The 15,000-nt window shown below is 39.8% G+C and overlaps 2 protein-coding genes across 2 annotated transcripts in view; both read right to left on the reverse strand.

Moving 5' to 3' along the window:
- Positions 1-871: 871 nt before the first annotated feature.
- On the reverse strand, positions 872-5,719 carry LOC138019155 (transcriptional repressor scratch 2-like). The gene is made up of 2 exons (XM_068865844.1): positions 4,735-5,719; positions 872-4,515 (listed from the first exon to the last, which is right to left on the reverse strand). Exons 1-2 carry the CDS (start codon positions 4,823-4,825, stop codon positions 3,836-3,838), a joined length of 771 nt encoding a protein of 256 aa, XP_068721945.1. The 5' UTR covers positions 4,826-5,719; the 3' UTR covers positions 872-3,835.
- A 3,080-nt stretch (positions 5,720-8,799) lies between these two features.
- Positions 8,800-15,000, reverse strand: part of LOC138021925 (beta-catenin-like protein 1) — a 22,025-nt gene continuing 15,824 nt past the window's right edge. Inside the window, exons 13-16 of the mRNA XM_068868952.1 lie at positions 14,406-14,584; positions 13,206-13,343; positions 12,089-12,161; positions 8,800-9,635 (exon numbers count right to left, since the gene is read on the reverse strand). Coding sequence (XP_068725053.1) covers positions 9,547-9,635; positions 12,089-12,161; positions 13,206-13,343; positions 14,406-14,584 — 479 coding nt within the window. The 3' untranslated portion in view covers positions 8,800-9,546. The remainder of the gene's footprint in view (positions 9,636-12,088; positions 12,162-13,205; positions 13,344-14,405; positions 14,585-15,000) is intronic.

Raw genomic sequence — 15,000 nt, forward strand, 5'->3', positions numbered from 1 at the left:
TTAGCCCTATTAATGGAATTGGGCCCACACAAGGACAGAGAAAAACTCTGACCAGGGTGGGAAAAAAAAGATCTGTTTTGTATACTTCATTTCCTTCTGATCATACCAACTTTCAATGGCAAAAACTTGTGGTAAACATTTCAAGGACCAAAACACTCACTTACAATATCTCGGCATACGAACGTTTTCAAAACTTGACACTCGCCTTCTCAGTGTGCTGTCGCGTTTTTCTACGCCCTATCACCCGGAAGTGCCTAATACAGTGTACGCTATTAATGAAGACTCGACGAAAAAGGACATAACAAGTGTGGAAAGCTCAAAGGACGTTAACCTTTCAAACATCATTACATTTAGTTGCATCAGAAGCGTGACCAGTTGTTAGTGACTTTTGAACCGGACATAGGTAAGAAACAGGGTCAGAGTATAGGCTACTTAAAGCCTCTCTTTCAACTTCAATTTTTTTTCCTATAATTGTATTGCATTCAGCTTTGACGTCCTTGTCCTTCGATCGAGTGTTTCGGAAAGCTCAGGGTAAACTTCTAAGGCAAAGCTTAGGATGGTGCGAAGGAGACCACTTAAGCCCGGAGAGGAGGTAATGAGATGAATTGCCAAGAAAATAACACCCAAAGATCTCCACATTCTCTACTAGAACAGATCCCATAATACACCTAGCCCCCCCGCCCCCCCCCAAAAAAAAAAATTGCATAGGCATTGTTTTCGATTTCTCTTGGGACATGTCCCGGGAGAAATTGCTACTAATGGTTACGCACAATCTTGGGGGTAAAAGAGGTGTATTATGGGATTTGTACAAGTAGAGAATTATTAAAATGACAATAGTGGTATTATATAAAGTACAAAAAAGCAAACAAACTGCATTCCAACTTCTTGCTGTTTAATTAAAGTCTCAACAACAAAGAAATAGAATTACAAAATAAGTTTCCTTTGAAGAAAACGAAGCCTGCGGAGACCAAATTGGTTGGCCTGTGACACAAGGCAGATATTTAAAGTTCTTAGAAACAGATTTTAGAACGGTTTTCAATTGAGTGTCTAAAGTAATTAGCGAATTGCTTCGGTTTCGCATTACTTCACTTAGGGATTGGTTCAAAATTTTCAACCAATCAGAAGTGAAACCAAAACCAATTGTGGCTCGCGCGTACACATTTTCCCGCGCTTTGTGTCGGCTACGTGTAATTACTTCCAGTTTTGATTGGTTTACTGGATTGTTTCCGTCCTTTTGATTGGCCAAAGTTTTGGTTTTGGTTTTGGTTTTGGTTTTACGACACTCGATTGAAACTCGCTCTATCATCCTTGATTTCCAACAGTCCAGCTGCAGTAACGGTATGAGACATTTCTTTCAACGAAATGAGACAGTAGTTTCCCCTAAAAGTGAAATAAGCGGTACAACGCAAAGCGTAAAGGAGGACTTTTTTTCTGACCAGCAAAAAACGGACATCCCAAAACAGAGGGCGAATCTACCTTAACTGATCAATCTGATATTTGGTATATACAAGCGATATTTAATATATACAAGATAATATGCTGGAAATCCTGTGATACAGATAAATATTTTTGGATGTCGAGTATCAGTCTGTGAAGCAGATAAAGTAAGATGCCCTGTTAGAGCCTAATTTTAAGCTTATTTTAAGCCTATGTTCCGTATCACATGATTGATCGCACCTTATAAAAACTGCTCTTGTACATTATTACTTCAGCCATAAATCCCTTATTTTTCAAAAAGACCGAATATGCTCACAGTTCGTGAAAGAACCTCTTGAATATATGTATTTTACATCGACTATTCCAGCATTGTTTTTGGGAAAATCAGGCGAATATCCACCGTTCATACAGATTCATCAGTATAACAGTTAACACTTACAACACTTAATTCTAAATGGATAACTTCGGTTGAATGCCAATAGACGTAATCGGCTAACTCAATGTTGTACCCAATTCAAATTTCCCGGGATTAGGATTCCTTGTGTATTGCTGGTTTTCACTCACGTGATCAACAGCCATGTTTTTCAACGAAAACAAAAGGAAGCGTTTGCATAATAATAGAGTTAAATTCCCGGAGGATTTTTTGGTCGGGGCACCAACATGGCCGCCTTTTCTTTGTTTAGGGGCACCAACATGGCGGTCGTGACGTCATGTGAAAACCGAGAATTGTATTTGCATGATATGCTTGGAACAAAACGTTTTATTCCCAAGGGGTTTGAATTGGATACAACCTTGACTTAGCCGATTAGGTCTATCGGTAAACTCGCTGTCTACAATATATACATGCAAATCTATGTCATTTACAATAATAAAGACACTCACAAAGTCGGTCAGGCCAGCAAAAACCCAAAGAAACTCAAGAAAAACTCTTACATCTTGAAAATTAAAATGGTAATATTCCGCCAATCTAAGAAAGAGAGCTCTCCCATAAGGAAAACAATGCCCCAAATTGACGTCAAATTCATCAATTTAGAGAAGAAAGGGTAATTAAGCCCTACAGGTTTCAAAAATCGGTATGAGAATGAAATATAGGATAGCAGCGATTTTGCTATAAGGAGTGACAGAGGAAAGGCCCATTTCAACCACTTTCGATGGTGAATAAAAAGACAACTTCAGAATACAAACCTAAGACGGTAATTTGATATCCTATTAATCAGTGTTGCTAAAGAAAAAAATAGGTCAAACGAAATAGACGAGGAAATGAGCTTTCCTCACCCGATCTAAACTTGCAACGGATTTAAATCGAGCAATACATTTAATGTCTAATAGTTAAAGTATTGATTCTTTTCAAAAGAGAAAAAAATATCTTCAATTTCATTATTTTTTAAAAGCCATAGGTGAAAGAAATTGTCTGGAAAACCCGAAAAGCTCTTCAATGAAATTACTTTATTCAAAAGGTTTTTAGTGGAGGAATAAATTATGGGATTTTTAATCTAGGAAATATAGCTGACAGAATGCATTCATTGTGTAAAGCTCATCAAAAATCTAAAATTACAAAAAAGCTTTTTTTCTTGTGAAATTTGGGGTTTTTTAGTTCCATTTGCAGAGCTGTTAAAAATTTGCCGATTCGGCTGGGTTATTTATTTGAAAGTAAGGGAAATTCTTCCTTATCAATATTAAAAAGGTGAGACGAATGACTATATATGCAACTGAACCAACAAGTCTTCAAATTCAAAACGAATTTAACTCGGAAAGAAAAGCGAAATCAATTTTCTCAACAGTTGAGTTCCTCGAAAAGAGGAATTTTTTCCGTCTCAACTAAAAAAAAACAATTAATATATAACAGAATAATCGGTTATATGGCTTTTGTCGAGCCGAATATATTTAAGTTGATATTTTCCGTGTGATTTTAAATAAAATCGAGCTCAAGGTGGGATAACGAGTAAACAATTCTATCGATCGCTCTACCCGGAACTCGACCGAGTAAGGTAAAATCCAATGCAAATTCATTGCCATGTTTTAGTTTTCTTTTAAGGGCATAGACTTCCCAAAATTGACAAGCAATATTTTTCTTTCCTAAAAGGACTTAAATTTTTGAGTATTTTGGATGTTCGTCCCTCAAATCGGAGACATTAATGCAGATTTATGATGACAACTTTATCCTTATTGCCGTGAGACAACTGAACCAAACCTTAAGTTTTACACCGCCTATCATCTGCTAACTTTCTTTATAGAAATATCTGTGCATTTCCACGAGGAACTCTTCAAATTTAGATGTACATGTTCAATTTGTAATGATAAACCTTAAGTTCTACAGGTTGTATAACCAATAAAAATACGTGACATTAAAGGATATAACTACATGTGAGACATCGTCTCCTGCTTCCTTATTTGGATTTTACAATGGAGAATCGTTACCTTTTTTCAAATCCTTGCTGGCCGATATTTCTCGAGCGCAGGCCGACTCTGCGTGTTTATTGAGATATGATTTCAAAGCGAACGTTCGATCACAGCGGTCGCACTTGAATTGTTTGAGTGGAGAATGAGTTTGCATGTGCGCTCTGAGATTCGAACGATCGGCAAACGCTTTGTTGCATTCGGGACATAAGAAAGGTCGCTCTCCAGTATGCGACCTCATATGTCCCTGTAGAAGCCAAGGCCGGCTGAAAGCCTTCCCACACACATTACACTTGTGAAGAAGCTTGTGTGTTAAAACATGCATCGCCAATGCCGGCATGGATACATAAGCCTTACCACAGTGTTCGCAGCGCTTGGCTAGCTTACTGTCCAAGCTTCTATGAGTCTGTTTGTGCCGCGAGAGATTCGAGGACGTGGCGTACGATTTTCCACATTCAGCACAAACGTATCGGCTGCGTCCACCACTGGAGTCAGTTTCGGAGAATTTCTGGCGTCCATCTGAACTCGGACCCAAGCTGAAATCGTCGACACAGTTACCGTTTTCGTCGAGAGTCCCTTCCTCACCGTTTCTTTTCACAGAATTGACATTTTCTCGCCTTTTCGACCGAGTATATGGCAAGCTTTGCGAAACCGATGAATTTCCCGACTCACTTCCAGATCCTAAAAAGGTAAGCGAGTGCAAAAAACCAACAGGTGTTTCTCACAGAATACAATCAACAATCTTTTTCCTGTGTTAGGCAAGGCCTGAAGGCAGGCCTTGGCGAAAAGAAGGAACGTTCAAATAAAACATTGAAATAAACTACTCTCTGCTTTCAAAAACCGAAAATTAACACAATGTTGTCAAAAATATATTTCGACCAACCAAACCGCATCACTCACCTTCAGTCACAGTTGAGTACTTTTGGAGGCAGGAGTCCGCCGATAGGTTCCCATATTCTCTTCCTTTTTTAATCAAGAATGATTTCGGCATTTTCAGCAGTTTTTCTCATTGACAACACCAACAGTTCTTGCAACAAAATTCGCCATTTTCCAGGAAAAAAATGATCCAGCACCACCACACGAAATATATGACAAATCGAGATAATTCTTGTGAAGAAAATTCATCTTGCGATCATCCGTCGACAGAATCTATTGACAATATTTGTCGGCCCACATGTTTCTATAGAATTTTCGCAATTCCAACCGGAAACCACGGCTTGATGTTTCATTCAAATATAACTCCCACACTGGATCTTGGGCTCTGAGCACGAATCCTAGTGGCTGTCCAGGCGAGCCTCGGTCTTGTAAATTTAGTTTCTAATCATTTCCGATAATAGCAAAAAGCAAGGGGGATATAAACACCAATACAAGACCAGGGGCCCATTAGCGAGTACCGTCGGTTGTTAATCAGGGTGTTTTAGAGGCGGGGTTTGCCGAAGAACAGGTAAACTAGAGTCCACATACGCCGTATTTAATGCATTGGAGATCTCTAGGCTGCTTCAGTTTTGGGCCACCTGTTGCCAGGGTACTCATCTGCATACGAAATATTACAAATAATTCATGATCATTAATATACATGAGCTATCGCTGGCGCACCAAAGTTTTGGCGGTAAATGCGGCTTGACGGGCGCGAAATCGCGCCAAACGCAACCAAGCTGCCACCTCATTGGCTGAGCTGCCAATACTACAAAGGTATTGGTTGCTAAAATCATCACAGGAAGCTCGGAATTCTTGTTATTAAACCACCCCTGGCACTTAATAGATTCGTTGGGCCTTGAAATTCAAATATATTTCATTCACTCTTAGTGTTCTTCAGTGTACGTTTTTAAAAATGATTTATCAGTGTTGCACCCATGACAACACGAATTTCTTTCCAACTTTCGATGCTTTTGTATAAGCTCAGCGATATCTCTTAACCTTTGAGTAACATATTAGTATTTTTTTCGTCCACACTTTCTATTCTTTGTTTTTATTCTTGAAATTAAGCTCACAGAGAGCTGTCAATTCCGTTTTCTGTTATTGGTTTATTTTTTCAAGAGAGAATGATGAAATCGTCAAATGGAAATTTTTAATAGCTCCACGCTTCAAAAGTGAATTAAATATATCGACTAAAAAACGACGCTTTCGTAGTCTGTTTCAATGCGAAACATCCAAAACAAGATTAGCCGGAGATGTAGCAATAGAAAATAAATTTTAGTGGGCTAACATTGGAACAGAAAATCAAACTTTTACCCATTAACTTGGAAAAAATATTTACAATCCAATGTAAAACACAATCACCGCGGGATATCGGGCCAAAAAAACCCTTGTGGTTGCTATGACGTAAAAACCCATCACTTTTCCAGGATGTGAGCCTGTTGAATGCGATAGTGTCCAAAAAGAAAGGAATCGGCATAGCTGAAGGACAGACACAAAGAGGATATAATTTTTCTTCCGGTTGACTTGAAAGGAGAATTGAGAGGTTTCTTTACAAGCAAAACAAACTTAAGACAATTTCATGCCGCAAACACTTTTTTGAAAGTCAGCCGGAGAGATTAGACGAGAACATTAAAAACGCAATTTAACAGCATTTCAAAAAACCCCTCTTCGTACGCTTAGAGATTATTTCGCCCGAAATGTAGTCTATAATAAAATACTATAAAATGATTCACTCGATAGAAAGCGACGTTTAATAAACCGGTTTCCATTGCGTCGGTTTGAAACCAACATGAGCCCGTGACAGAGAAAAAAAAAATTGTGAGTATTTTCAAGAGAATTTATTTCTTTGGCAATGATTAATGGCAGGAGACTCTTAGGCATATTGAAAAAATAAGAATGCAAATGGAAGGTCAACTGAGAGCTATTGGGGGGTGTTAATGTTTCTCGATATTGCTCAATTATGAATACGTATATGAAGAACGTGGAATTGTTGTGAAGGTAACCCACAAGCTTAATTAATCAACAGCCAGATAGAAGTGCTGACACGTCATTATAAGTACTGACACAGCACTGGAAACGAAGGCATCATTCAAAACTTACTCGCGTTTTACAGCACGTAAACACCCTCGTTTGCTTTTGAGTATTACGTTGGCCTACTGAAAACTGCGAATTTCAGTCTATCTTTTTCCATTGATTTCTTTACAAATGTTCGAGAACAAATTATTCGATTCCGCACATTTGTTTTAGCGTTTGAATCGAACGTCTTGCTATGGAAACTCCGGACGCAAAAAGACGATTTGTGACGCAATGTCAAACGGAACGGTACAGCTTTTTGCAACCTCAGGAACTAATCTTAGTCCATTTTCTTCAGATGGATTTTTCACATATAAGACAAGGATTTCTAAATTTCACCAACTTTGACAATTTTTATGCTCCTTTTTTGTTGCCATCGAACGAGACTTCCATTATCTCATTGATAAAACAATTGCCTTGAGGGAAGCATTAAAGTGGAGTTAAAACTCTTAATTGCAAATTCGTGCCATTACCAAGCCGAAACTCTTCCAACATATATGGTCCCAGCACGAATCAACTTCCAGACTGAATTTGGAGATAAATGCCCGCTCAGGATCAGTCCAAGTGCGTAAAATGAAGACTTGCCCAACTCTGCTTCATTCTCTGTTAATCCTGTACACAGGAAATAACTCAATTGTAGTGAGTTACCTGAATAATTTAGTGTTGGAAAAACTCAATTCTCACAAAACAGACTTTAAAGACAAGCACGCGTAGTTTTCTTTAAGACGTATCTTTGAGATTGCATCACAGTTTATGCCAGTTTGTTATTTACCGGGAAACTGTCATTGGCCTGTGAAAGACACACTATCGTATCATCTTGTTTCATTACCGAGAATATCAAAGAAAAGTATATTAAATCGCGTCACCGCAGACGATAAGCGATCTGTGCATAAATATTGAGCGTAGAGGGGCCGCGACGAATACCAGTCAGGCAGTTCTCTTAAATTGAACCTTCAAGGTGTGAGGTTACAGGCGTGTAAGAACCGGAGACATTTTCGGAGGGGAAGAGATGGGAGGAAATTGACCGACCAGCCCAGCTCGGTTGAAAAGAAGTGAATCAAAACGACCACAATGAAGATACAAGTGGGAAGGATCAAGAAACGGTTACAGTTTTGGTCAACATCGTAAAAATGACTCCTTTGGCATTATCTCCAACAACTATTGGGGAGAGGCTAACAAGTCAAAAGGGAACCAAAGGACATTTATTAATTCCAAAAAACGGTACACTGGTACGGGCCTGAGGGTGGAGAACACAATTGATGTTTCAAAGGAGACTCTCTCTTCCCTCAGAAAAAAAAAATTATCAAGAACTGATCGAAGATTTCACAATAAAAGAGACGTTAAAATTCATTATATACCGTTCAATCAAGAAAATGACAAAATTTTAAGAAAAAACAAGGAATTTTTTCAGTTGACAGATGGCCTTAACAGCAGCTTCTATGTTTTCATTAACAACACCAAGTGGAGGCGCGCCGAGGATAGTTAGCTTCCTAGTGTCAAACTTCCATTAACGCTGATAATAGACCAAGTAATCATTTTATTTGGGTCATATTCCTTTAGGGTAAACAGACCTCTGACGCCAGAAAGGAGGGGAGGGGGTGTGGGTGGGGACCGCTTAAGTTACGTTTAAAATATGGGGTTTTGCAGACTCTAAACTGATTTAAGTCCGTTCAAACTTGACGCACTTGAAAGCAAAACCATCCCCTAAAAGGCCATAGACCCATATCACTCAATGTCCAAACAAAAGATTTTGCCCGTCGAACCTCTCATTCAATGTGAGACTGGACGGGCTAAGACAATGCAAAGACAAAGCCTTTATTCCCCAAGGACTCCAAAATGGCCGCCGAGTGATAAAGGTGAGTTGAAAGGAAGTTATTTTGGAAGAATAACGTGCATTAGTACTTTCGTCACCAGTCAATCACAACTTACAGGTTCTCTTCCAAATGATAAAACTGCTATCAAAGAGTTTGCAGATTCTTCAAAAGCTGTTTTAATCAAGCTAGTGATACAAACAAATTACAAGAGATTTCGAACATTTAAAATGTTAATCGTTCCCAGGGACATCAGTGACCCTGGAGACGAGGTGGTTCAATGTTGACACACCGGGCGATTTCCATTTCTCTCAATCAAAACAGAACGCGACGGGCGCGTTCCTTTTGCACGGAGTACTAACTATTTACAATAACAAACCCTTTCGCGGCCAAAAACCACGCCTTTAATTATCAAGGAGCAAGGCACTAGTGAGAAGCAGCAGATGGTAAAGAAATTTCCAATAATTTTGGCAAAAACGAGAACCTTCCACTCATAAAGTCTGTTCCATTTGATTTACCACCGGAAACACCTGGTTTTCCACAAAAAAGAAAGCGCCCGAGGTTTCAAATACATAAATAGGCGAGATACGAACGTTTTAGTTAAAAAAGGGATTGAGCGTTTACTGGGCAAGCGTTCTTGCCAAGTTTCTTAGCAACAAGACGTCTTTTCTATGGAATTGAATGAAAACGTATCGGCGTCGAAACAAGCTCTTTTGGATAATCCGAGGAATTTTTCGCTGATTACCAAAGCTTCCATGGTATTCTTCTCAGCAATAACAGCAATGCTCAATTGATTTGTACAAGGATTTCTCAACGAGGTCACTTTCTTTTGGATGTACCGAAGTAAACATGAAAATCGTTTCCTCGTGAAGTTTTCTGGAGTTTAGAGATCCACTAAACAATGACCGTATTAGAATCTGTCGATGAGGGAAAGGATTCTCTTCTTCTCAGCCTCTCTGCTCTCCTTGCTTTTTGCGTCCCCCACACTTGCAGCGTATTCTGATTGGTGAAAGAGAAACAACACCAAATTTCAATTTTTTTTGCTCACCAAGTGTCTTTGTTCCCTTCCTATTAACCTAGTTTAGGGATCAGGGTTGACACAGCGGTGAGAGAACATTTTGCCTTTCACCAGTGTCCAGGTTTCAATTCCAGGACGCGGCGTTATATGTGGGTTTATTTGTCCGGTTCCTCTGACCACTGTTCGGGAGGTCGCGGGATCAAAACTCCGGCCCGACCACTGATCCCGCAGGGTCTTTAAATAACTGAGAAGTAATGACATCTGCAAATAGTTAGACTCTCTAGTCTTCTCGGTGAGCCCCGTCTCAGAACCCTTAAATGCTCATAACCCTGTGGGACGTAAAAGAACTCACACACTATTTGCCAAGAGTAGGGAAGAGTTCGCGGTGTTGTGGTCTGTCCTCTGTGGTATATCATGCTTGGGAAAGTAAACGCTACAACAAGCTACTCTAGAGCGGTTTTCAATTGAGTTTCGAAAGTAATTAGTGAATAGGCCTTATTCACGATGGCCGCCATGTTGGTTTTCAAATTGTCATGCAAATTAGCCATGTGTTACGCTGGGGGGCAAACATCGGAAAAAAAAGCAAATTGCTGAAAATCGGCTCGTCGAAATATCGAAATAACATTGCAAAAAGTCCATTTTCGTATTTAGAGCTAAGTACCTTTTTAAAAAAAACATATCTTTCGATTGCCTTTGACATTTTGACTTTCTACTTCGTTATCTGCTCATTTGTCACTAAAAAAAACGTCGAAGTAACTTGTGTAATGATTGTATTTTACTGCTCAGGTGATAAACATTCAATGAACGTGAAACAAATCATTTGTGTAGCTAAGATGTTCGTTATAACCACTCACTTGTGTTGTTTGCCCCCTTAGAAGTGTGTCGCTAATTTGCATGATAATAGCAAATGCAACATGGCGGCTATCGTGAATAAGGTCTATTACTTTGGTTTTGCATTACTTCACTCAGTGATTGGTTCAAAGTTCTCGCGCCACTTTTTCAACCAATCAGACGTGAAACCAAAACCAATTGTGGCTCGCGCGTGCACATTTTCCCGCGTTTTGTGTCGGCTACGTGTAATTGCTTCGAGTTTTGATTGGTTTGCTGGATTTGCCTCCGTCCTTTTTGATTGGCCAAAGTAATTACTTTGGTTTTGGTTTTACGACACTCATTTGAAAACCGCTCTAAAATAAAAGGGTTAATAAAGATATGATGATGATGATGATGATGATGGGTTGAGCTCTACTTTGCTTAGAGAGGTTTTCCTCTCTCCACGAAAAAAAAAAATTGAATTGATCTGCTTTTGTTTGATTTGATTTTCAGTCTCCCAACGCGTAGAGAATTTTTGCTTGGCTATATAAACTGATTGTTAATTTACTCAATGTTATTTTTTCGGAGCTATTGTACTAAAAAAAACACACCAGCCTTTGATTTCGAGCGCATTTTGATAGTTCCTTGTTTCAAGGGACTGCTAACGTGCATTTTATCGGCGGACATCGCTGAAGGTAACACAATTTGCACAGAGAAGAAAGATCCTTGTTAGTAGAGCCCACCATTGTTCTGATCAAAGGAGAAACCACGAGGTATCGAGAGGCGAGATTGACATCCGCCTGGCAGTTAATTTATCGCACCATATTCGACCATTGTACTATGAGATATCTCTTAACAGAGAGCAGAACAAAATCAGGACTGGGCTACAATAACCAGTTATCCCAATTTGCTTTAGCCAGAGGCGAGGCCCAGCAATTAAAGCCCCATGCAAACAGACACAACAACTCCCAACAATGAAAGGACGAGCAGTATATTATGGGAAAGATACGACTCATAAAGACTTTGTAAACTTACAAAATTCCGCGGCCATCTTGTTTTCAACATGTTAATGCGTTGCTTTCTCCATGGAGACCACAAGTAATGCGCGTGCGTGCGTGGCGCTGTGCAAACGGGTGCAACTTTGTTGCGCTACGCTTCGGAGATCACATAACAATAAAAATGTTGAGAGTTGTTGGCTCAAAAGTTTGACCAGTTTCAAACTTTGTGCAACAACTCCCAACGACATGCAACAGGGTATGAAAATAACTGCAAAATGTAACACGCGACAATGTTGCGTCCGTTTGCACGCGGGGCTTAATGGAACAGACTTGAAATCGAATTCCCTTCTCACTATTGGAAACTAAGGTTGCGTTCGACTTACCTTATTCCGGAATAAAAGTTAGAAATCTTTCGTTTTTACGGGGATTCGCATTAAAATTGTAAAACACCTGCCAGAATACTATTTTAAACAAATCTTTATTATCCTTGTTGCTTCAAAACGCCAGACATACCGTTTTAAATCAATACTACACGTATTCTCATTTCGGAAAAGGGTCAATCGACGCATCCTAAAATATTACGACAAACCACTACCCTGCAAAATTCCAAAGCTTTTTCCCCTTACCTCTCATAATTGCTCTAATGTCCTTCATGGATCCTCCGTGTTGGTTTAACAAAGTTACCACTCGTTGTTTTATCTGTTGAGAAGAAAACAAATGCATAAAGCGTGCCCGCAAAGTGTTCGTTGCCATAATTTGACCTCGTCTGGAAAAACAGCTGGAGGACCCTAGCACAAAATGGGTACATCAGGCAGTCTACTTTCATTTTATACGGGTCAATGATACGAGTGTAAGCAAGAAGATGTATGGAAGACCAGGAGAAAAGGAAACGGGAGGTAGAGGAGTCTTTAAAAAACCTTTGCGGGAGGCAGAAACTCTGAAGGCGGCGGGGAACAGGAGACATCAGGAAAGACTTCTAAAAATGTTTCAATACATGCTAAATTAAAAGTTTTCGTAATTAACGAGGAAAGGGTTAGGAGGTCGAGTTAGAAGCGGGAAGTTCACATCACCTACTGTTATATACCTGCACTTTCACTCAACAAAACGAGCATTATGATTGGTTGATTCTTGGCCACGTGTCCCTGATCAAATTCGAATGTATCCCGACCGGGATACAATTCCGCAGTTGTCGCCCGTTCCGGATGTTTTGCTACGATTGTTGAAGGAAAAGTCCAAATATATAACAAATCACTTAATGTCTGGTGCCTTGGGAAACTAGAACATCAGGGCCCGGTTGTTCGAAAGCCGATTAACGCTAATCCCAGATTAAAAATTAACCAAGGAGTTTATTTCTCTGCTCCCAAATGTTGTACAACGCTGATATTTGGCAAAATTTTACATTAGACGAAGTCAAGCTTGAAAACCAAAAATAACCAAAAGAAGCTTTTACCCAAAAGTTAAAAAAGCAAACCAAAGTTTACGCTAATCCTAGATTGAGTTAATCGGCTTTTGAACAACCGGGCCCAGAACTCTCGGGAAACCAAAACTAACTGTTTCCTTCGGGACCATACATTAAGTGTATATTGTTCCCTCCATCCCCTGAGGGATCATCATTGTGCAACCTATAATTTTGTGTTGATTCTTATTCACGACTCCTTGGAACTGATCCGTGTGATGTTTTGGCTTTTCCAGTGGTAATAGGTTAAAATGAGAAAAGTGTGTTTAAGTATGCGTGTTACTTACCGAAGCAACACCAGACGAACACACTTCCATGATAATGCAGTCGATAAGTTGTAAAGAAAACAGCCCAGCATCCAGCCGCCGCACGTAAAACTCGTCTTCTACCGTTTCGTCGACTTCTTCGCCTTCACGTTGAAGTTCCTGGCACAAGAAAATAAAAGCTCTGAACTTGAATGCTTAAAGTGTAAAAGAGCCAGGAAGAACGAACTTAAGTTGTTGGGATGAGGTAGAGCCAATATTCTATAAACGGCAAAACCGCGAAACTTCGCGAAACGAACCGTCTTTCAAAGACAATAGGGACTTTAAGATAGTGGACAACGGTAGGATGGGACGGTTGGATGCGTATACCGAAGACTTTGGACAAGTACGGTAGAAAGGCGCGAAAATATTTAACTTAAGATTCGGCCAACACGACCGTAGGACGGTGGAATAAACATGTCTTTTGAAGAGGCGAGAAATTCTCTTGTAATTTCTTTTGCAGAAGGTTCAATTAGCGAGGAGGAATTTCTTCTTTTATACCATGAATACGAATCAGTGAATCCTCTTTATTCTTACTGGGAATTTGAACCATTTTGTTTAGTGTGTAAATCAGCTAAGGGGAATTGGTTCATAAACAAAAAATGCGGCTACAATTATCTCTTTCACCTTTCTTTTCTGTTTTCCTCCTGTGTCATGGTGGATTATGGATAACGCTACACTGAGAACAAGCAAATTTTGGTTTGAGCCGCGATGTGGCCGAGTGACGTCTTTGAATGAACTCACAATTTTCGCTAGCTAGATTTTTTCATTTCAGCGATGGATAAATCAAGACAAACACAACCAAATGCACATTTAACCCATTGGGTGATCAGTTTTCAATGCATAATAAAGGAAAAGACTAAAATAGTGCGAATAAGTATGGATGAATTCCTACCGTTTTCACCGTAGATTCCACGACGAGAAACCCGGCGAAAACATACCGTCCTAGAAGCACGACGGTCAAATGTCACGGGGATTTTGCGTGACATGACACTCATCTAACCGTCCGTCGTGTACTATCTTAAAGTCCTTAATGTCTAGAATCTTAGCAGAAATCTAGAACCGTTCAGATTTGTACCGGAAATAAGTCAGAGAACGGGCGACTTTTCTTCTCTTTTTTGACTGTATTTTGGAGCTAACAGTACAAATTACGCGACGATCGCAAAGATTCAAGAGCATTCCTACCCTTTTTTCTCTTTCTATCTTTGCATCGCATTCCTGTATTTTGTTGTGGTACTTGAGGTGTAGCTCCATCAATCTGTCCACTTTGATGTGATCGTTTTCTACAAACTTCTGCACAAGTCGACCCCTCAAGTTTCCTGATAAGTTTCTGAAAAGCCACATTACTATTGAGCACGTGTGCTCTAAAATGGGAAGGAAAATAAAAAGACGCCAATTATTTTTTTATTGTATCTGTCTTGAAAAAAAAAAACATTCGGGATGTTTAGGAATAGCGCGTATTTTCATTTTGCACTCAACACAATAATAGGCCGTTCCCGAGTTTATGTCTGCTTCCTCTTCAAGGCGAGTCTAAGTGCGAAGAACGCTTTGAAGAGGAGGTAGACATAAACTAGAGAGAGAGGAAGTGTGGCCCAGTGGTTAGAGCGCTGGCCTTGAGATCCGGAGATCCCTGGTTCAAGACACGTTCTGACCACTCGTTGAATTTGATCCTGGTAGTCCCAGCTGCACTTGTAAATAGCCAACTGGTTTGCCTCCAGCCAGTTGGGATTCTTAACAGTTGTTGTTGTTCTTTTCCGTAGTTTCGTTGTGTTCAATGGCC

This window comes from Montipora capricornis, chromosome 10 (genome assembly GCF_036669925.1).
Source record: "Montipora capricornis isolate CH-2021 chromosome 10, ASM3666992v2, whole genome shotgun sequence".
Taxonomy (NCBI): Eukaryota; Metazoa; Cnidaria; class Anthozoa; order Scleractinia; family Acroporidae; genus Montipora; species Montipora capricornis.

Excerpts from the sequence above, each read along its gene's own strand:
- LOC138019155 (XM_068865844.1), bottom strand. The coding sequence starts at position 4,825 with ATGCCGAAATCATTCTTGATTAAAAAAGGAAGAGAATATGGGAACCTA. Across the intron at positions 4,516-4,734 it reads GTACTCAACTGTGACTGAAG|GATCTGGAAGTGAGTCGGGA; the intron begins GTGAGTGATGCG and ends TTACCTTTTTAG.